The sequence below is a fragment of the Cydia strobilella genome, chromosome 6, assembly GCF_947568885.1.
Source record: "Cydia strobilella chromosome 6, ilCydStro3.1, whole genome shotgun sequence".
NCBI lineage: Eukaryota > Metazoa > Arthropoda > Insecta > Lepidoptera > Tortricidae > Cydia > Cydia strobilella.
Genome location: NC_086046.1, coordinates 15,563,934 through 15,588,143, shown reverse-complemented (window position 1 = coordinate 15,588,143; position 24,210 = coordinate 15,563,934). Strand labels below are relative to the sequence as shown.

Here is a 24,210-nt window from a genome sequence, read left to right as displayed (position 1 = left end):
TGTAAATATTGCATTTATATTTACTTATAGTTACAAATGCTACAATAAAAATGCTGAGAAGCTATACTATGCAAAACATGAAAAAGGCATAATTAAAAAACAGATCAAGATAAAAACGTCCCTCGTTTGTGTGTGTGTGCACTTTGTCATTGTAAATGCTATGCAGTTTAGCTTGGTCCGAAATGTCCGAATCTAATGCGTTTGGAGCACATCAGTCATTATGACCATTATGACGCTTCTTTAATTCGTTTATAGTCATAAAACTCATAAACTGCATTTGAAAATTATCCAACCTGAAAATTGATTATTTAGCCAGTTGTTTTAACCTTTTTTGCCTGTTTATTATTTTCTTAAAGGGGCCCACTGACTATCAGTCCGCCGGACGATATCGGCCTGTCAGTTGTACGGAACTGTAAATTTTTTGTTCTAACTGACAGGCCGATATCGTCCGGCGGACTGATAGTCAGTGGGCCCCTTAAGTCTATTGTAAACCACCGTACGTCAACGCACGCAACCGCTCCAGTAATCTGCCTAATGATCCAATCAAACATGAATGGAAACGAACAACCCTGGAGAATAGAGGTCCCAAAATAGTTAATTTCTAAGCACTTATACCAGTTATACCTAGCTCAGTGGTTCGGAAACTGCCGCTAATGATGCTCATATATGCGACTCCGTAGACCTCAGGGTGCGTAGCCAACATGCCAACCGTTTACGCTCCGTAAACGTAAAACTAGAAAATTAGAAGGAAACAAAATATATGGCGCGCCGCGCGAAACTTGCGACGGAAGAAATGGCTATTGCGCGGGTTTTTGCCTGCAGACTACACACTAAACACATATATATCTTACATTTTACTTCCTTCCGACATCCGATATCGGATCGGACAATGTGAAAACGCTCTAAGGCCGATGATAATGGTACTAAACGCAACACTTAACAGTTAACTGATCATCACTGATCACTGAGTCTTATGATGCTATGGGATGCTGGCTACGGTGCAGCGGTGTCGGTTTTTCGTCCGCACATCATGGCTCCTCTACACGATGGCCCAGCGTAGGTCAGTCCAAGGGGCGCATTTATGCGTTAAAGGGAGCAAGTGATATTGCTATCTCATTCCACCAGCTGCGTCCCTTGGACTGGCCTACGCTGGGCCATCGTGTAGAGGAGCTATCAAAGGTAGTGGGCCAGCGATAGTGCGTTCGCATCTACACGTGGCCCATTCCATAGTGTGTGCTCTCAACCATCGCATGGCCATCTCGCTGTTCCAGGGCTAGACCATCGTTTAGAGGAGCCATAAGAAGCGAATTACTTAGAAACCTTTAAATAGTACCTAAATTGTACACTTAAAACACACTTAAAACAACCCCATTTTATCTGAAACATTTGTTCAGGCTGGAGTTTATACACTCTTTTTAATTTGAATGCAAGAAAAAAGTGGTCTGCCTGAAAGTGGCGGCGGGCTATGTAGCGGCATAGAGAAATATTTGATATTTTCTGAAGCAATTTTTTCGGCTTAAACCTTAATCTGTTAAACAAAAGGCATTGTTTCTTTTGTGCACCACCATAGCTACCGAATTTGTCGTTAGAGAGAAGGATTTGTAAAAGGCAATTTTAGCGTTCTACTATTCTATGGTTCAAATTCTGATCTGATCTGATTTGATCTGCCAGTGTTGAAATCATGTCACTTTTGACACTGAAAGATCATAATTCGGGTGTCGTTTTTCAGAGGTTCTGGGGTTTTCAACGGAGCCGCACCGTTTTGTCGCCTATATAGCGTCCATTTATTTACATACAAGATATATACAGTGGTACTACGTAAACTAATAACTAGCTTAAATCTTAAAAGGGCCCTTGAGCATTGTACCAAGCATGCTGGCGGCATTTCCTCGCTGTATCGCAATGCTATACGTTGTGCGAGGAAGCCGCCAGCTCTTCGGTCACCAGTTACAAATATAAATAGTGTTTAGATTTAAGTCTACGAAATGTATATGTATTTTAGTCTATCAGGTATTTGTTATATGGGCCGTGTTGCCTAATATAAAGGGGCCCACTGACTATCATTCTGCCGGACGATATCGGCCTGTCAGTTAGAAGTTCTAACTTAGAACAACAATTTGACAGTTCCGAACAACTGACAGGCCGATATCGTCCGGCGGACTGATAGTTAGGTAGTTAGCCCCTTTAAATTTAAATAAATAATTCATAACAAATCCTGATCAAATTCATAACCTGTTAACACTCTTATAATCAGAATAATTCCGTCTCCAGGTCTCTGCAATAATGTATTCTTCCTATTATTTTTACCCCTGCTATATTTACGCGCAGTAATATAGTTACCGAGCCTCCATCCCCTTCGCTATCTGCGACTGACATCAAAGGCGTATCATATCGTGTCGTTAATAACGTTACATCGATATATCGCAACAGCAAAATCTACAGGTGCTAAAACCATAGGTCTCATGGATTACTTACTCTATTTGTATTAAAGTTATTTTGTTAACGGAATCAGAACCGTGTTTGCTGAACATCTTTACTTTGAGATATTAATCATAATCATAATCGTTTATTGCAACCATGGTATTACAAGGTGTTGGTTATTTTATTAGAAAGTACATGCATGGACCCTACTAGGGTGACAGTGATATAGGTACTAAAATCATAAAGGAAGATTTTCAAAAAACCATAAACCTACCCAGTGCTCCAGGGATAAATAAATAATGACAAACAGGGTTAGTTATATTGATCAACGATTTTTAAACTCTAAGTTCGATGTTAGTATTTGAATAAGAATTTAATGATCTTATTAGCAACCTTAATCAAAGAAGCCATAAATAATTAAAGCTTTCAGAAACATATTAAATATGCACGAATCAAAGTCTTACTATACCAGCGCTTATTGTTTACCACTATAACAGCATACCACCATAACAACGTGACATATTCAGCATTACATCCGACGCCCCATGTCACAATTATCTAACTTAAACACCAACTTAACTATTCACTCAAGTTGGGCGCCACTGTAAAACAAGTAAGTACATAGGTATAATTAGTGAGTAGCGTAAATAGTTCTCGATTTAACCGTGTGTATAAATAAGTTGGTAATAGCTATAAAGCTGGGTATACAATGGAGACAGGACACTCGGGACACATGTCCAAAGCCTACGATAAAGCTGTTGTTTACGTTTACCTGAGCGGTCTCTGAGACAGACTGATGTACATATTATATTGGGTTATTTAATGTTTCAGTTGGTTTAAATGACAGGGTTTTTTAATAACTTTTATAAGTACGCTTGAAACGCTCGCTCATCTAAATGGGTTCTTATGCGTGTATGGAATGAACATTTCAGTCTTAAAGTAAACTTTTGATCCCAACCAAGAACTACTTGAAAAATGCGTATAATTAATAAGTACATATTTCGCTACGATACGTACAAATGAGTACATAGTGTACATACATACACGTAAGTGCTTCACAGTTCCAGCTACCAGTAATGTTTGCGGAATCTGGTTATGATTTTTTAAACACACAAAACCCCAGCACACAACACTAAATAAATTCGCTATATTCGGTTTATCTCAAAATAACTTTACACGCAAGACTGTCACTTTTAAAGGCCGTACTGTATAATAATTCCATTTCGGAAAGCCGCTGCACGTAATTTAAACACCTCATTTTTAGTTACAAAATAAAAAAACGCATTTAACTGATTTGCAAGACCGAAATGATCCCATAAGTGTTCCGTTTGCCAACGTCAAGTGTAGGTATTAGATATAATATGAAACAATTGGCGGCCGAGACCACGAACCGCCGAATGATGTCCACAGAATTAGTTATTCGAGTTTCTAGAAGAATTCTTCATTAACTGCACCCATTGCGCTTGCCATTCACTGCATAATATCCTATCACAATTATACATTAAACAGCAGAATGCAAATAATAAATAAAAATGTCTGGATTACGATCCGCCATGTTCCGTGGATTATTCGAAAGTTCAACACATATATTATAATATTATACTCATTGGGTCCAGCAATTTAATTTATGTAAGGGACGTAACAGATTTGAAACATTGTGACATTTCATTTCTTTTTTTTCAGGAGGAGAGGCATAGACGAAATCTACAAACGACAGAAAAATATCAAGGAAAAGAATTGCCAAAGATTATTTTTATTACTTGAATTTCTATGTCCTTTCTTAACAATATTTCTTTCTAATATTTGAAATTAAAAAAGATATTTTTATTGACTTCTTGTTTTTCATGCACCACGAATAAAAAAGAAAGATACGCTCGTTTTCACTCATCTTCATAAATAATGTCAGTTTGACGGGAACAGCTTTTTGAGAGATATTTATATCTATAAACAGATAGTAAATTTTCAGATTTGACTAAAATACAATGATAAAAGCGAAACAAATATAAGTGTACGTCTCTTCTCAATTTAGGTGAGTTTTACGTTATCAGTATGTTCTTTATATTCGTTCAAGGAGTTAAAAATAATCTTAGCCAACATAGGTATTTATATTTATCCCTAATCACTAAACGTATAAATATGTTCAATGTCGATTAATTATTTCATTCGTCTTCGGTAATGGAAAAATCGTGCGATAAGAGGCCTAATCCCAATGAGGCAGTTTCCCCTTTGAGTTGGAAAGTCAGATGGGCATCGCTTTTGTAAAAATTAGTGCCTATGCCAATTCGTGGAATTAGGTTGCCTAGCAAACACCACGCTCCCCAAGTGAGAGTTAGATGAGAACAAAGCCAGAAAGATAACGATGACATCAAAGGTAAATGAGAAAAGAAATCATAACGAATAAGTCCCCCAAATCGGGTAAGTATAGTATAGCAGACAACTTACCCTTATAGGATCACTCGTGCATCTCTGTCTGTCTGTCTGTCCGTCTGTCACAGCCTATTTTCTACTACTGGACCAATTAAGTTGAAATGTGGTATACATACCTATGTAAGTTTGTGACCCGAAGACGGACATGTAACGTAAACAAATGAATTTTAAACACGGGGGCCACTTTTGGGGGGTAAATGAGAAAATTAAAAAATAAAGTTTTTCAAACTATATCGTTTAAATCGTGTTTATATCAAATGATAGAGCTCATTATGAGACTCAAATATATATTTTTTTATAATTTTAAGATAAACAGTTTAGAAGTTATTCAAGAAAATAGGCAAAAAATGACCATCCCCTCCCCCTTTATCTCCGAAACTACTGGGTCTAAAATTTTGAAAAAATATACACAAAATAGATCTTTATCTATAGATCACAGGAAAAGCTATTAGAAAAGTGCAGTCAAGCGTGAGTCGGACTTAATTACTTAGTTTTTGATCCCACCCCTACGGGTTTTTTAGACATTTCACAAAAAAAAATACATTGTTTAAATTGTGTAATGTACGGAACCCTTGGAATGCGAGACCGACTCGCACTTGGCCGGTTTTTTTGCAAAACTCGCGGTTTCATAGCGCAAAGGTCTGTATTTTTGTACATGAGCGCCATCTCTGGAGCGTTCTCAAAACAAGAGCCTCGACGCGACGCGTACCTATCTTGCTTCCCGCCTGAAGGTTAATTTCAGCGAATTTCAGAAACAAGCTTTCAGGCCATTTTCCCTTCAAGTTTACCGGTTCTCTCACAGATGTCGCACTTCTCGGAAAACTAAGTTTCACTTGCCTTTTATTACCTACACGCTGTTGTCCCTGCTACAAATTAACCGCATTTATAATTTAAAAGCAAGCTAGGCTAGAGAGGTAAGATACATGAACTACATTTTTGGTTGCTGAGTTCAACATGTAATACGGGGTTAAATTAGTAAACTAGATACCTATACCTACTATGTTAATTAATCCTTGCTTTGGATATTTATTTTAGTTCATTTTTATTTTGTTGGTGTTAACTTCGTTACGTCTTAAATAAATGCTTCTATTGCTGGCTGTATTTTTTTCTCATGTCCATATTTTATCAAGAACTTCTCGTGACTTTTTTACCCCGGCAAGCTCGGCCGAATTTCACCTTCCCATACAAACGGAGTTTCGTTCTCATTTTAAAACTACGTGTTGAATTGTAACGAAACTGCATATACAATGACATGAGGTATGTCTAGGTCTGTAATTTAATTAGTTTATATAGGTAGTTTAATTGGTTTATAATACCCTAGCGTTTTCGGAAAAGCGGGGTTTTCTGTCACAAGGATATCTAATACTTAAAAGAAGACCCCATCCCATGCTGTAAACTACTTGTAAATAACCAATAAAATTTTTTTTTCCATTTTTCATTCATTTTTCATATAGCTCCAGTTTATAAAACAAACGAAATAGAGCAAAAACAAGTTTTGTATGAATTAAATTCGCATCGCTTCGCATCGCGTTCGCGTGTTGTTTACCTACGTAGTACGCTGCCGTCTATTTGTTCAACCCACAACCAGACCAGGTTTTATATTTATATCACACATTACCCATAACGGGAAACCCGGGTTGTGTTACGGGAAAGAGAAAACCAAAAAGGATTTACAAGTTCTATGCGTATGTTTAACTGTTAAAACACATTCTTCCATTATTTACTGTTAGGTTCTCAGCACACGGAGCGTAAGCGTAAAAGACGCGTAAGCGTATCGTAAAAAAGTTACGAGTACGAGACGCGTAGAGTTCTGGGCATCAGCGTCGCGTAGGCGTAATCGTTCTGTTTGCATACAAGTTAATAATATTGTCTTCGGTTACCGCGAAAGCGCGGTTCGGTTTTTATCGCGTATATATATATATATTAGGGATGTACCGACTAGTCGGGAAAGCCGACTATCCGGCCACATTTGTAGTCGGCGACTAGTCGGCAAAATTAGCCGAATAGTCGGCACTCTTTAATCTACAGGAAAGAAAAGAGTTGGAGGCGTACATAGGCTACGGAGACTGCTTAACATCAGGCGGGCCGAATGCTTGTTTGCCACCGACGTAGTATAAAAAAAATACCAATATTTATTTTAAAGATTTTAATTTAAACTCTTTTAAGTACGTTAGTCAAATTTAACAAATAATCATACGAGTATATATTTTTTGTAGGTAACAATCTTTTAATCAATATTGAATAATCATTATATACCGCACTGGGTAAGGACAAATACATAGTTTAGGCTAGATAGATGTTAGTTTAGGCACGCTTAATTAATGGGATGGCGCAGTAGGACTGGAGTTCGTGTGCCGCACTAGATCGACCATCATTTTCATCTGCGTCTTGAATTTTTCTTGACACCAATTCTTGATAACATTGCCAAAAATTGCGGTGGATCATTGACTCTAAGTCATCACCATTACTATTATTAGTTTGAGAACTATCCAGATTACATCCCATCGCTTCACTTTCATCATCATTCAGATTTTTCGTAGCTTCATACAAAAACTGCTACTACTAGATACTAGACTAGGCTACTACTAGACTAATCGGCTAGTCGGCTAGTCGGCCAAATCCATAGTCGGTACATCACTATATATCTTTATTTGAAAAATAGTTGCATTGTATAACTTAGCCTTATGATCCGATTTTGCATGTACAACCAGCCATTGGTTCATTAGTTTTAGTATGTGGGTATTTTTGCACTTTGTAGTTTTTCCTCAGTCACCCGTTGACTACGAACGCTGTAAAGGGTTCGAAACGTCGGGATGTATTATAAATTCAATATACGCGATATAATCCATTTCATAGTTTTATTTCATGCATACAAGTTCTTTACGCTTACGCTACGACGACTACGACGCTATCTCATACGCTACGCTACGACTACGCGCGTATTACGATACGCCTACGCGTCTTTTACGCTTACGTTCCGTGTGTGCTGAGGGCCTTACTAAGAATTGAATAATGTATAGGTAGTTTATTTTATTATGTATATAAATCTTAGGCGTGAGTCAATATTCTGAGTAAGTATAATTAGTATAAACTAGCAAAACATTGGCAAACATTAAAAGTCATAAGCGACCGCGTTCATGTGTGAAATTCAGCGGAAGATCAGCGCTGGAAGTCGCCAGCAGCATGCTGAGATGGGGCCATTTCGTGACACTTTATTTTCACTATGTTCTTTTAATGTATATCTATTGTCTGTGTATTTACGAATAAAAACTCAAAAAAAAAGTGCTATCCTTTCTCTAGTTTTGACTGGCGTTAAATGGTAAAATGAGTGTATTCCAGTTAAATGGTCAAAATTCTTCTTCTGGTTCTTAATTTTCTATGTTTAATAATATTTGTGTTTTTATGTCAATGTTAATTTATTATTTGTGTGTCGTTGGCGTAGGTACGTGTCGCCATTAAATTTAGATTAGGTCAGGTCCCCACGGAAAACCAGCGCCGTTTGCCGCGGCATTGTGCTGAGTGGGGATCCTATTTAGCGTCCAAATGATTTTTTATGTCTGCATGCCTTTCTTTTTTATGTACTATGTTGTGGCGTTAAATAAATGTATTTTCTTTCTTTCTTTCTTTCAAAAAGTGAAGTAGTATAATTTAGACACGCATGTAGACGCTGCTGGTGGTAAGCGACATCACAATTACTAAATCGATCATAGGAAGCAGCGAAATGTTAAAGATAATATAGATGGGTTGGGTTGGTATTTTATCCTCCTAAACGCATTTGTCGTCAGAGTGGACTGCCCACTGATGAGGCGTTGGAACCAATTACATGAGCCCAGCGCATCATCGAAATAATTAGTTTTAATTAGTTTTTTTAGGTATTTATTGTTTTACTACATAGTGTACAGACTAACATAGATATATGTAGCATATTATATTTTTTGTACTAACACTATATGGGTTCTGTTCTGTGCCTGAAATAAATATTTTCAATTTCAATTTTTATTTTGAACACTGGTATTTACCCAAAAGGCGAACTCTGTAATATTGAGTAGGTAGTCTGAAAATTTACGGGACGATGTAATAAAGATGAAAGGGAACAGTACTCAAATATTTAACAGCTACCATTTCCTTTCCTGTTGTCGAAATCAATTTATATTTGCCTTTTAACACCCAACAAGTGAAAAGGTGAAAATAAATGTTACAGAATGTATTAGGAACACGTCCCTCGGAGAAGGAATTGGGTCAATGTCGACATTCAACTAGTAATACCCGAGTCTCCCCTTGTCACTTAAAAACCAAGAGAGTTGTGCGGACGTTTACAATCTTTTGCCATTCACAGAACGTCTATTTTAGCTTGGTTTATGTACAATACTGTGGTAAGCGGCTAATACGTGATTTGGACTTATTTGTCAACGATTGTAAGTCGAATTAGTGGTTGTATCGGCATTTCTGTATAACACGTGTGTGTAAGAACAATTAATTGGTACATCCTTAAATCATTTAATAATCGAAGTCAACTTTATGAGCTTACCCCTCTGTCGAAAACCTCGCCCAAATGTAATACTTATTGTATGGACTGACGTTTATCTGACATGGCTATTTGTACGTTACGTTCAAATCAGTATTTTATTAAAGGGAGGGAGAAGGGAGAGGGCTTTATCTATATATATAAACGTGAAAGTCCTGACTGACTGACTGACTCACTTAAATCAACGCCCAGCCCAAACCGTTGGACCTAGAGAGCTGAATTTTTCACAATAGGTAGCTTTTATGACGTTAGTATCCACTAAGAAGGGATTTTTCAAAATTCATCCCCTAAGGTGGTGAAAAAGGGGTTGAAAGTATGTATGGAGATCATTTTTTTTTAGTGCGGGACTTGAAACTTCATACAAAGGCATATTATTAAAATACAAGAAAACTAATTTCAGCGTTTTTGAAATTTTATCCCCTAAGGTGGTGAAAAGGGGGTTGAAAGTTTATATGGAGATCAAACATTTTATTGAGTGCGGGACTGGAATCTTTGTATAAAGGTATATTATTAGCATAGAAAAAAAGTAATTTCAGCGATTTTAAAAATTCACTCCTTAAAGGGGTTGAAAAGGGTTTGGCGGTTTGTATAGGGTTCAAATTTTATTTTAAGCTAGGAATTTGAAACTTCGTAGAAAGGTATTTAATTAAAAGGCAAGAAAACTTATTTCAGCATTTTTGAAAATTCATCCCCCAAGGTGGTAAAAAAGAGGTTGAAAGTTTGTATGGAGATCAAACCTTTTTTTGTATAAAGGCATATTATTAGAATACAAGAAAAGTAATTTAAGCGTTTTTAAATATTCATCCCCTAAAAGGGTTAAAAAGGGGTTGAAAGTTTGAATCCATTACAAATGCTTATTGAAACTTCTTAGAAAGGCATTGTATAATATTACAAAAAAAGTTATTTCAACGTTCTTAATAATTCTACCCCTAAGGGTGTTAAAAAGGGGATGTAAGTTTATATGTAGTACAAGTTTTCGTTTTAGCTAGGAACATGAAACTTGGTAAAAGGGCATTATATTAAAATAGACGAACACTGATTGCACCGTGTTTGAAAAGTTTGTATTAATAAAGTTTGCAGCGGGAGCGAACATTTTTTTTAAATAGTGGACTTGGACTTGTTGAGAGGGATTATATCGAGAACAATTTTTTCAGTTAGGGGCTTAAAACTTTGTACTTTGTGAAAGACAGATTTCATGCGTTGTATATAATTATTAACAAATGATTAAACGTCCCTACTGATATCTTTTGCTGCATAATGTTCTATGCTCATGTCGACGGGCATACTCTGACGCAGGCGCACGCTGCGCAGAGCCAATTTCTGTATTTTCGTAACTTTAATTCAAACTGTAAAGCTAGTAATAAATTTTGGAAAGTATTGCTGGGTTTCTTAATGTCCGCCTGGACAATAGTAACACCAACCGTATATAACCACTAACATACAAATCCACGCGTACGAAGTCGCGGGCAACAGCTAGTCAATAATAAAGGAAGGTCGCAGACATCCTGACGTCATGCTAATTGTTCAATAGCGTCATCCCTGTTTAAGTGACACTAAAGCTATACCAGAGTAAAATTGTACCGAGTAGTCCATCTTCATCCGTTATGTACAGGAAGCGCAATAAAGCTTTTGACGATACAATACGCCCTAAGACGATAGAAATTGACCATTCTTAAGCTGCGCATAAAATATTATGATCACATGAGACGCAACGCACACAAATAAAACAAAAACATGCACTTTTGCAGTGTTTGTTTGCATTGCGTCTATAACATTACCTACACTATTGTGAGTGTAGTGTAGGTTTTCTGATCTGAAGAGGGTCGCACAGATTAAAATGGTTTATCCTTACTGTTAGCCAAAATTAATTTAAATAAGTCTTTAAATATTCGAGATATGAATCCTAAAGGCCGGTGTTTAAATCTAAGCAAGAAATCTTTTAGATGTATTTGCCATGCTAAACTCGCAGGCGCTTTTTTACTTTTTTATTCCTAGCTTGTATGTGTCAGACAGAGACATTACACGTGTGTTAAGATCTATAGCCGTTTTTTAATTTTCTACTCCTGTATTACTCCAAAACATGGTCCTGGAACGAACCGGATTGAACATTACAGCCAATAATCCAGATTATATAATATAAGGAGCTGACAAGTGAATAAATTAAGAAATTCGTCCGACAAGAGCAAGAGATCAAGCTGACTTGGGGAAGGAGAATTCTGAGATCGTGTTCATGTGGGATTACTGGACTTGAAGACAGAGTTAAGCCTTCAGTATTCTTAATTTTCACCCATCACTCGTCATACAGGTAGTAATTATACGATTTAATACGGTTAGGATCATTTTAATTGTTTAACTTAACCACATGTACCTAACAGTTAGGTTAACCTTTGTCGCGTCAGATTACTATTTCACTTTAATTTTATTTCGTAATTAGTTAATTTGTATTAGTTATTCACTGATATTTGCCTAGGCTTTTAATTAACTAATAAATCTACGAACTGAATTTAGTAAATCATTATTTAACTGGACGATTAGACATAGGTAGGTGTTAAATAAAACAATAGGTTCGTTTTCACCACCATCTAATTAAATAATTGTTATGAAACATTAAATTTAGATACAATTATTGGTGTTAAAACTTAAACTAAGTAAATAAAATAAATATACACTTAAATAAACTGTTAACTTAGGCATCAACTGTACTATCATACATTTCTTATACATTTAAGTTAATCTAGCATTGTATAACATTTCAGTTGACAACACACGCCTCTCAAAATGTCCGAAGAAAAGGATTTAATCAAAAAACGTGGCAGTTACAAGGGCCGGCTAACTAACTTCTCAAACTACGTGAATTCTTTGGAAAGTTCTTCACTTACCTCAGTAGCCGCCAATGAGTTGCAGTTACGAATCAGTAGAATGGAAAATGTATTTAGTGAGTACGATGCAGTGCAGTTAGACTTAGAATGTTTGTCGGCAAGCATTGACATTCAGTTACCTGAGCGAACTGAGTTCGAAACCCAGTACTTTAGTGCAATTGCTAAAGCACAAGATATTTTAAATTCATTTCATAAAAAGCAAGAAGAACTGGGTAGCGAACGTGCAAGTATTTCTAGTGCTAGCAATCATAAGCTAGTTAAACTTCCCATCATACAGTTGCCTAAATTTTCAGGCTCTTATGAAAATTGGCTCGAGTTCCACGACACATTCCTAAGCCTGATTCATTCAAATGACGAAATTGACGAAATAAATAAGTTTCACTATTTGAGATCGTCATTGGAGGGGTCGGCAGCAGTGGTTGTTAAATCGGTCGAATTTTGTTCTAAAAATTATCAAACTGCATGGAAACTCCTGTGTGATCGTTTCGATAACAAGCGTTTATTGCTACAAAATCATGTTTCAGCAATCTTTAATATCGAAACAATTACCAAGGAGTCTTCATTTGCGTTAAAACGTATGATCGACCAATTGAACAAAAACTTGCTTGCCTTGGAATCGCTCGGCGAACCAGTAAAACAATGGGATACGTTGCTTATTTACATTGTGTCACATAGGTTAGACGCTAAGTCGTACCGGGAATGGGAAGAATACAAAGGTCGCTTAGATAAAGATAAGCCAATTACTCTGGAAGCCTTTTTAACATTCATGCGAAATCGTTCCGATTTATTAGAAACGTTGGAACTGTCCACAAATAACACTGCCGGTCGTGGTAACACTTCTCACAAAAACACTCCGAAACTTAAAACCCTGTCCGTACAAGATACAAAACAGAACACTGTCGCTAAGTGCCCTAAATGCAGCGGTGAACATTATTTACCTAGTTGTTTACAGTTTCTCGCCCTAAGTAACGCTGCGCGATTGGAATTGCTACCGAGTTTAAAGGTATGCTATAATTGTTTACGCGGTGGTCACTACGCTAATCATTGCAAAAAGCCGGGATGCAAATTATGTAAGCGAAAACATAGCACGTTAGTTCATGTTACAGATTGCAAATCTAGATCGAGCGGTGACTGCGCGTCCGGCCGCGGCGAGGAGGATAATTTAACTAAAAATAATAAATCGATTTTTCCTGTTAATCAATTATCACCTGCCGCGCCCGTCGCATCTCATTCTGGCTTAGGAAATGTTTCATATGATTCCTCGCTCGCTCCTGTACAGACATTATCGGCTCAAATGGCACAAGGGAAACATGGTATGCTCGCAACTGCATTAGTAAAGGTTTACGACAGCAACAATAAAGAGTATGTCGCTCGCGCCATGTTAGACAATGGTAGTTTTGCATGCCTAATATCTCAGGGTTTCTGTGAGAAATTAAACTTACCAACGAATCAAATTAATACGTCTGTTCTTGGTATAAATAAACAGACTTCTAAAATAGGAGAAATGTGTCTACTTCCTATTAAATCTTTAAATGACACATATTCAGTAACAGTAAACTGTTACGTTCTGCCATCCCTTACTGATGACGTCCCATGTCGTCAAATTGATTTGAGGGATCTTAATATCCCAAGCGACATTTGTTTGGCTGATCCAAACTTTTATAAACCTGCACCTGTCGACATAATCTTAGGATCTGAAGTGTTTTGGGACTCGTTTCCTACACAGCCTCAGATCATCAGACTAGGTCTAGAGCTTCCGATGCTCTGTGAAACTCGCTTTGGCTTTTTGGTTGCTGGTCGGGCAATTACCGACCATCTGCCTTCCAGTATGCAGTGTTTTTTTGCTTCTGGTCTCTCGCACACAGGTAATAATGATTTAAAATGTAACGACGACATCCAAACCCAATTAACGCGGTTTTGGCAGCTCGAAGAAGTTAGCCATAAGTCGTCTCATTATTCACCTGAGGAGAAAATGTGCGAAGAACATTTCGTTGAAAATACTACGCGGCTAGCCGACGGACGATTCTGTGTCAGGCTTCCTTTAAAACAAAGCGAAAGTGTCCTAGGCGACTCATTTCAACGCGCAAAGCATTGCATGCTATCATTGGAACGCAGAATTAAAACCAAGCCCTCTTTTAAAGGTTTATATACTGATTTCATGGCAGAGTATGAAAGTTTGGGTCACATGTCGCATGGTAGGCAGATCTCAGGGGAAGAAAAGGGTTATATAATACCCCACTTTGGAATTTTGCGTGACAATAGCTCCACGACGAAACTCCGTGTTGTGTATAACGCTAGCAGCCCGTCTACCTCAGGTGTTAGTCTGAATGACATCCAGATGGTCGGACCCACTGTGCAAGACGACCTTCTGTCTATTCTTATTAGATTTAGGCAGCACCGGTACATCATTTCTTCGGACGTGGAGAAAATGTACCGTCAGATATGGGTGCACCCTGACGACCGCCACCTTCAAAAAATTCTTTGGCGCAGCTCTGAGACCAAGCCACTATTAGTGCACGAGCTCAATACTGTCTCCTATGGGACAGCCAGTGCTCCCTTCCTAGCCACCAGGTGTCTCAAACAAATAGGTTTGGTTTGTGACGATGAGAAAGTCAAAGAAGTCATCGTTCACGATTTTTATGTAGACGACCTGCTGACAGGAGGAGATGAGCTTACGGCAGTGGAAGAGATTCGCCATAAAGTGAATCAAGCACTTTCTTCAGCAGGAATGAACCTGCGTAAGTGGAAGTCAAACGAGTCTCGCCTTCTATGTGAACCCTCTCAATCCTCTGTGGATTTGAATATAGGATCAAATGAGCCCAGCAAAACGTTAGGCTTAGGCTGGCATCCTGAGTCTGATGAGCTGTATTTTCCAATAGGAAAACTAGTTCCCAAAGGAAATACCAAGCGCGACATGCTCTCAGTGATTGCTCAGATCTTCGATCCGTTAGGACTTTTGTCTCCGGTCGTAATCACCATGAAGATGCTACTGCAGCGGTTGTGGCTTCAAAAGATTACGTGGGAAGAAGAACTGTCTCCAGAGATTACCAAACAATGGGTAGAACTCTTGGATGGATTGCCGGCACTGAATGATATTAGAGTCCCTCGTCATGTCATTTGCAACTCACACATAGCCTTTGATCTACACATTTTCTCAGACGCATCTGAACGCGCGTACGGCGCTTGTGTGTACGTACGTAGTGTAGACAAAGAAGGTCAGGTGTTCGTTAGGTTATTGATCGCAAAAAGTCGAGTCAGTCCAATTAAACCGACGACTATACCTAAACTTGAATTGTGTGGCGCTCTCGTTAGTGCTCATCTGTATGACAAGGTCATGACTTCACTTAGAGCTCAGGTCAGAAGCACGACATTCTGGACCGACTCGACTATAGTGTTAGGTTGGCTTAAGATGATGCCGAGTAGGTTGCAACCCTTTGTGCGGAACCGAGTGTCGGACATTTTAGAAATCACCGGCAGTTGTACTTGGAGGCATGTTCCAACAGACCAAAACCCAGCGGACTTAATTTCCCGTGGAGTGCATGCAAACGTTATAGACTCGTTAGATTTGTGGTGGTCGGGTCCCAGTTTCTTGCAGCAAGACGTGGCTCAGTGGCCCTTTAATCCTATCACAAAGCAATGCGATGAGCTGCCTGAAACCCGCGTTGAGGTTTCATTGCACGTTAACATAACTCATGAGCCATTAATAGATTTCAATCGTTTCTCGAATCTCTCGCGGCTCATTCGTGCTATTGCTTACGCTCTTCGCTTCATTAAAAAATGCCGAAAAAATGAAGCGTCGACGTCGTCCACGTACCTCAATCATGACGAATTAAATGATTCATTAAAGGTGATTACCAAATTCAGTCAGAGCGAATCATTTTCAGAATATGATATATTAGCCAAAAAACAAAATTTGCCAAAAAAGAGTAAGCTCTTAAAATTCAACCCATTCCTAGACAACGACAACTTAATGCGTGTGGGAGGCCGTCTTTCCAATTCAGAATTTCCGTACGAGAAAAAACATCCCATTATTTTACAGTCCACACATCGATTCAGAAAATTATTATTTAATAAGGAACATAAAAGGCTTCTCCATGCACCGCCTCAGCTGTTGTTAGCAACAATTAAGGAAACCTATTGGCCCATAGGAGGTCGTAATTTGGCAAAGGCTTGCTACCATCAGTGTGTGCGTTGTAAAATTATGAAAGGACAAGTAATTGCTCCACTGATGGGGAATTTGCCAAATTCTCGGTTGTCACCTGGAGGCTACCCGTTTAGGAATGTGGGCGTGGACTACGCAGGTCCACTCATGGCAGCCAGCCGTCAAGGTCGTGGTTGCGCACTAGTTAAAGTTTATGTTGCTATTTTTATATGCTTCACAACCAAGGCGATACATTTAGAATTGGTGGGAGATTTAACTAGTAAAACTTACTTGCTGGCACTGTCTCGCTTTATGTCTCGCCGGGGACAGCCAGACAACATTTACTCCGATAACGGCACTGCATTTGTCGGAGCCTATAATGAAATTACAAAGTTTCTGAAGGAAAACCGCAACTCTTTGGCTGAGACGTTGGCTAGTAAAAACACTAGCTTTCATTTTCTGCCTGCTTATGCACCTCACTTCGGGGGTCTTTGGGAGGCGGGTGTCAAATCAGTTAAATTTCATTTGCAACGAGTGTTGGGAAATTGTAACTTAACCTATGAACAGCTTAACTCTACACTCATCAATATTGAAGCCCTGTTGAATTCTCGGCCACTCACGCCTCTGTCATCACACCCGGACGATCTCTCAGCGCTCACCCCTGGACATTTTCTTGTCGGACGCTCACTCACCTCATTGCCGGTGCAGGATCTGCGGGACCACACTTACCAGCATCTGACACGATTCCACCGAATCGAACAGCTCCGTCAACATTTCTGGTCTCGGTGGACTAAAGAGTACGTCCCAGAACTGCAACAGCGTGTCAAGTGGAGACTCAACCACGATTCCCTCAAAAATAATACCCTCGTTGTGGTGAAGGAGGACAATCTTCCTCCGTTGAAATGGAGACTGGGACGCATTGTAGTCATTCACTCTGGACAGGATGGTATATCACGAGTGGCTGACGTGAAGACAGCTGGAGGAGTCGTTCGACGCGCTTTCAGCAAGATTTGTCCTCTTCCTGTGGCTACCGATTCTGCTTGAAAGGCTTCTTTCAACCCCGGGGGCATGTTTAAATCTAAGCAAGAAATCTTTTAGATGTATTTGCCATGCTAAACTCGCAGGCGCTTTTTTACTTTTTTATTCCTAGCTTGTATGTGTCAGACAGAGACATTACACGTGTGTTAAGATCTATAGCCGTTTTTTAATTTTCTACTCCTGTATTACTCCAAAACAGCCGGAGATAGATTACCGTCAGTTATTATATTTTGTGTCAATAAATACCCAATATAACTCGGACAAATGGCCGTGAAATTAATAAATATTGACGAGCGCCACTTGGACACGCGCTATAAATAAAATAGTAGGTATCTGAGAATCATTATGTGCAACAGTCACAAAAATTTATAAAATAATCTTTAAACTAATCGAGATAAAGTAAGTAACGGTGACAGGCGTGGCCTTGAAAGTTCGCACCATAAATTGAAATGAAATTGAATACGGATGAATACCTATAATATTTTATAATCTATTATAATACCCATAATAAATTGTTGTTCTACTGTGACGTGACTGACAAAATTGGTTTGCCAGGCTGAGGCTAATCTTGCACTCGTCCATCCTGACAACATGTATGTCCCTTCCCTACACAATACAGGTTGTCGTGGAAAACATGTTTCCTACGTGCGAGATGTATTGCTTGTGACAACAAAATAAGATCAAATCAATGAGATTACTTTTAAAAGCATTCCCTGCCGAAAAGCAAGGGGGAATTGCTCAAACGCCGGAGGTTTAGGAACAGTAATTTTGAACTAAACCTTATCGAAAAGTATGCTATTCTATAACTGATTTCAGATTCAAGCATGTAGACAAAATCTGTTCAGGTTAACAAGACTAACTAAATTGATACCATAACACTTTAAACTCTCGCGTTTTGTACACATAATTAATGTCATTAACGGAACCGCATTAATTAAATTGATAACATGTGAAAGTGTTTAAGTCTGTTAAGTAAAAAAATCCAGGGATTCAATATGTCTCCTAAAATATTTTCCAATCTTGCTCCTGTCTTGTTTGACCATCTTATGATTTTTTATTTATTTATTGGAGAAACAACAGAAGTATATACAGAAGCATAGTGTTGTGTTCCTGCCGGTAAATAAGGTTGCCAGAGCTCAACGAGGGAGAGGAGTGTTAGGGTCGGCAACGCGCGTGTAATATCTCCGGTGTTGCATGCGTCCATAGGCTACGGTAACTGCTTACCATCAGGCGGGCCGTATGCTTGATTGCCACCGACGTGGTATTAAAAAAAAGTATGCGACAGGATAATAGGCTACATTGTAGGATTTGTAGGTACTTACATATGATTGAGATGAACACTTACTTCCTTAAACGCTCTCACTAAAACATTAGTTTCAAACCCCACTTGCACCATCCCACTTACCCGAGATTAACCAGTTAAACCGTTAACACAGCGTCAAATTGTACTGGTAACCATGGTAACTCCAGGTTTAACCGGTTAACCCCGGGTTAGTGAATGGTGCAAGTGGTCCCAATAAAGTCAATGAATAATTTATTAAGATAAAAATACGTAATAATACCTATTTAATTATTACTCGTGTAATTAATGTTGTCACTGGCTTTGAAATTACGCCCCCACAAGAAGCCATCAAGGCCGAGCCCTGTGGTTCCGGAGAATTAAGTTTAAACTTGGATTAATTCGAACAAAGTTTATAATTGAATATGTAAAAGCGGTTATTCTCATTTCTACGGGAATTGAGCCCCTGAATGCATTACCGTTAAGCAAAATCGTCAAAATTTGTAATTCTAAAGAATACCTTTTCAAAATAGGTACGTTGCTGTATATAATAGTGCCTCGGTGGGTGTGTTTCACTCTGTATAACAAGTAACAACTAATGATATATTATTAGTCACGCTGATTGGCGCATGCCAAATGAAGTAGTGCGTGAGATGCGCCATCACAACGAGGATCCTCGCAGTCGTATCAAAACCAGGTCAAACTTGTAACAAATTGTTAAGTCTGAATCTGGCTCAAGGATATTTTGGCTATACCTGTATTAAATAGATTGTGGAGATACAGTGCTTCTGGTATATTTTCATCTCGCAACATTAAACAACTTCAAATATTGTCATTCTCGCAGCAATTTCATCTCAGCTTGAGGATTATTATTTTTATCACAGAGCCCTTGAGGTTTCCCGTCAGGTTCTTAAATACCTATAAGACACGGAATGAAACGTTGTCTCCGAGTTTTTCGTTTTACTTAATCTTTAAGGAGAAAAAAAAAGATGCTATAAATAAAAAGGTAACCTTTACAAAAGATCTTTGTAACAGATTACAATCCAAATAAGGTACCTTAGTGAGTTTTGGTGTTGCCATTGTCATTTGTGTTCTATACAAAAGTAGAAAAGCTAATATAATTATGTAAGTAGGTAATACACAAGTCCAGAATATCTTTTTTTCTACGTGTAAGTTCCTTTTAGTTACATAAGACACATTATAGGTACTGTTAACATGATGATAGATGAGGCAATGTGATAATATTATTGACTTATCCAAAAAAATAAAATCATTTCTACTAATAAGACCATTTTATAATCTGAATGAATATTTTGATAACTTGACATTTTAATTGTAATTAGATTATTATTTTAAGTTTGTCTAAGATTTTGCATGCCATATTGTGGTAGACCATACATGCATGTACAGTCGAAGGCAAAAATATCGATCCAGACAAATGGCTCAAAAATATGTGAACACGACTTTATTGTCTAAGGTATAAAGAGCGTACACATATTTTTTTTTTTAATTTGGGAATGTATATATATTTATGCCCTTGACTGTACCTACACTTAATAGCTACAATATGTACCTATAACATCCCAATGACATGTAACCAGGACAACTGTCTATGTTAAAGCAAAATAAATAAATTGAATTGAATTGAACATTTCATCGCAACGAAACTCACTCATCTTTTGTTGCGAATTTAAAATTGCCTATTTATTGAAGAAGAAAATTGCTTGGGCACCTGATACGACACGACGAATTTATCAAAAACATCATTGAAGGGAGTGAGGCAAGGAGACGGAGGGGGAGACCAAAGAGAACGTACATAGATCAAGTAAAGGAAAAACTCAACGTCGTGCCGTATCGGGCTGTCAAGGAGAAGGCAGAGGACCGCCATACATGGAAATCGCTCCACCGACAAGAGTCTAACTCTTAAATATATGATGATGATGATTTATTACCTATTATGCCATCTATACCGCTAGCCGTTCGCTTCAAATGGATACTTGATAAATTCGTTTTATTGTAACATAAATGATTGTCACTTGTTTTAGCGCACAGTCCGTAATTTACGATCGATCGTTTGTTAAAAGATGGACTTCGTACACATATGTATTTAAAACCTACCCTACATTAACTATAGCGAAGCACTTTGACAGGTATATTGACCGTGATTACCTTTTCAAAACCAAAACAAAATCATTCAAAACTCTTATTAGGTATGTAATGGTCGTCCTCTACTAACATATTAGATTATTTTAAATCGGGTCACTCACGTGACCCAACGTGACGTGACGTGGTAATACGTGAGTGACCCGATTTAAAATAATCTAATATGTTTGAGTCTCGCGGCAGTTTTATAGTCCTCTACTAAGTTCAGGAAATGGTGTCATATGTGGTTGCCATATTTTTATATGACATTTTTCCCCCCATTAACCTTATATGAAATTATGATCTACAGTGTAAAAGTGATATCAATCATGTGTCGTATCGGGTGTGCAATTGAGGGAAATCGAACCGCGAGCGCCGCAACCCGAGATGACTGATAAGTTTCACCGTTAGGCTATTGTTCGCTTTTCAAACTCTAATTAGTGATGGCTGCATGCCCTAGAGCCCGATTCAGTACTTGTTACAGTTTTGATCTTTTATTTATTTATTATTTTATTTGTTTAATTCAAGATTCCGATTGACATTAGCCAGATTTACATAGACATGACATATGTCGTAATATGAACCTTTTAAACTGACACCAGCTAATGTTTGTCGGAAGTATTAAATGACAGATTTTTGAATCGCTATACTTAGATATATTTAACATGGACATAAAGATATTACGAGTATTACTTATTATTTAGTACAGATTGTTACGGAAACCAGTTAAGCAACTACTAATTTTATTCAATGTCGTTCCGGTTTTTGCAATGTTACTTTATGTATTCCTTTAAAGTTAGACTCCTTTTTAAAGGAATGGTCAGACACTGCACAGGATCGGGAAGACTGGAAAAAGTGGGGGGAGGCCTTTGCCCAGCAGTGGGACATTATAGGCTCCTAATAAAAATAATAAATAAACTTTATGTATGATTAGCAAGTAATGTCATCGACTTAATACAGATAGGCTTCAAATCAAGGATCGTTACCAGTACAAACTAAAAATCTCAAAATATTGTCCTGCAAATATTTATTTTCCGATGATATGTTAAGGCAGTGAGTTCTCGCATTAGCTCAATAGAATGCAAAAATAAACATTAACAACCGAGATATCGAAATTAATACCACATAATTTAACAGGGTGACTAAAAAATAAGTGCATTCCCGTTGCCATGGGGCCAACCACGAAATCGCGAAAAAAAATTTACCCTCCCATAGAAAATAGACCGGCCAAAATGTATGAAACAGACAAATTTTTTAGCCACGTATATAAATATCGACATTCGATCTCTGCTTAAGATACATAAGAACTTATAAATCAGGAGATGACTACTTTGATATGCTTTATGACAAACACAACAGTGATCTCGTAAAAGGATTTCCGAAATGAGTTTTACTTACCCTTTGATGTCCGTCCTTCCGGAAAGTTTCAGGTTTAATATTAAAATCATTTATTCATAATTTTGATCTCTAATTCCCTACTGAATAGCAGTGACGGACGCTACGGTTGATAAATTTATTATTAGGTATTACATTATACTGATTTTAGCAATCAAATTAATGATTATACCAATTTTTTTTATTGTATAAAATAAAGACAATAATGAACCTTTAAGCTCTGCTACGTGGATTATTTTGGTACTTCCCACAATTATATCTATTTACAAAAATTAACATACCTATAGTTTTCTCGTACGCGGATCCACGATTCCACGTTCCGTCATTCGAGATATTAAACCTGTGGCGAAACTATCAAAAGTGGAAGTCAATAGATATTCGACTGTTTTTACGATAGGTACCGATAAGATAAAATATTGCCCTGTTGCTTTATTAAAAGTAAGTGATAGAATTTAATAATAATGAATTGTATTAATATTAATTATCTAATTAAAAGTTCATGAGATAAATCTGGAGTAATTCGACGAAAATAATAACGTTTCTCGGCTGTTCTAGTAACTTTGTGATCTAAAAATAACTAAGTGCTAAGTTTAGGAACAAGTTACTCACGCTCATTTCAGCCACAAGTGAATTTTCATTTACACCGTCACTGACGACACAAGCACATTAACACTCAAAAAAATCCGCACGCACATCCCGCTCGTCACTGTCTGTCACCAAAAACCACCAACAAACACTGAAATCGCACCAAATTAAATTCTAAATTCTTAATAATAACAATCAAAATCGTCAGTGATTCGCTCCGTATTAAATAACATGATCTTTCCGAGACGAATCCTCAAAATTTGAGGTTATCTTACTGATCGGTAAATGTAGGACACATTGCACAGCCAGGCTATAGGGGCGAGAATCGCGCGCGTGCCGCCGCTGTGTGTGTTCAGCGTTGTAGAAATAATTCGCTGGTGTGCTGTAGTGACGGGAGAGGTCAATGTGTAAGGGGTGATGATTTGGTTGTGTGGGTGAGGACACGATTTGAAAGGGGTCGCTAGCTTTCAGACTAGTCTGGGGATAGTAGTGTAGGTCATGTCCACACAGAAATAAGTAAACTTAGGGTGCTCACTCCATACATACATTAAAACCTATTTATAACACGTTTTATGCGAGCGCTACTTAGGAAATTTTACCATACTTCCCATACTAAGTACTTATCTTCATTAAGTAAGGATAGCCATATATGGAGTGAGCACTCTAAGCTTACTTATTTTTCAGGTCTTGTCTACATCATAAACAGTGTTGGCGATAACACTGAGCCTTGGGAGACACCAGACTCAAAGTTAGATTGTTCATTGTTCTAAAACATTAATGCAAGTACAACGGCTCTTATGCCTCTGCTGGAGAGAAAACTGTTGGTATATTTTATCCTATTTCATGAACCCTCTAGCAGTCCGTAAGATGGAAGCGTTGACAAAATACATAATTTAGTCACAGGCCTGATCAAACGATTCAGCCAAGATGACCGAATATAATTTGGCATTATATTAATGTATCCCGAATATTTTCTTACATTTAGAATAAGTTAATGTTGCGACGTGTTAAATTTGAATTATCAAACAAAGTAACATCATGATGCTCAGTGATGTTTTAAAAATTGTATATTTTCCTGAATTTGACAAATTATGTAGATTAAGTAGGTATGTGTACCAATTTTATAGCGAGGCTATTATTTTGGATCTTTAACATTCATATTGTGTATTCCGAATATCTTTTATATCATACAATACTGTTTCAACCATACGACACAAAAAAATACGACGATAAATTATAAAAGTATTCATGAAAGTTGAAATTAGTGGGTCTACTCTACTGTCGACATTGAAAAAGAAGCAGATAACGAAATAAAATTTAGATTCCTTTATCACGCTCTTCGTACAAATCGCAAATAGCTAATACCTAGAGTATAAAA

General features: G+C 37.7%; 1 protein-coding gene across 1 annotated transcript in view; it reads right to left on the bottom strand.

Annotated features, from left to right (window-relative positions):
- The window catches only part of LOC134742496 (ras-related protein Rab-37), a 104,640-nt gene extending 81,443 nt beyond the window's left edge, over nt 1-23,197 (bottom strand). The window contains exon 1 of the mRNA XM_063675711.1: nt 22,857-23,197. Coding sequence (XP_063531781.1) covers nt 22,857-22,862 — 6 coding nt within the window. The 5' untranslated portion in view covers nt 22,863-23,197. The remainder of the gene's footprint in view (nt 1-22,856) is intronic.
- Nucleotides 23,198-24,210: the final 1,013 nt, after the last annotated feature.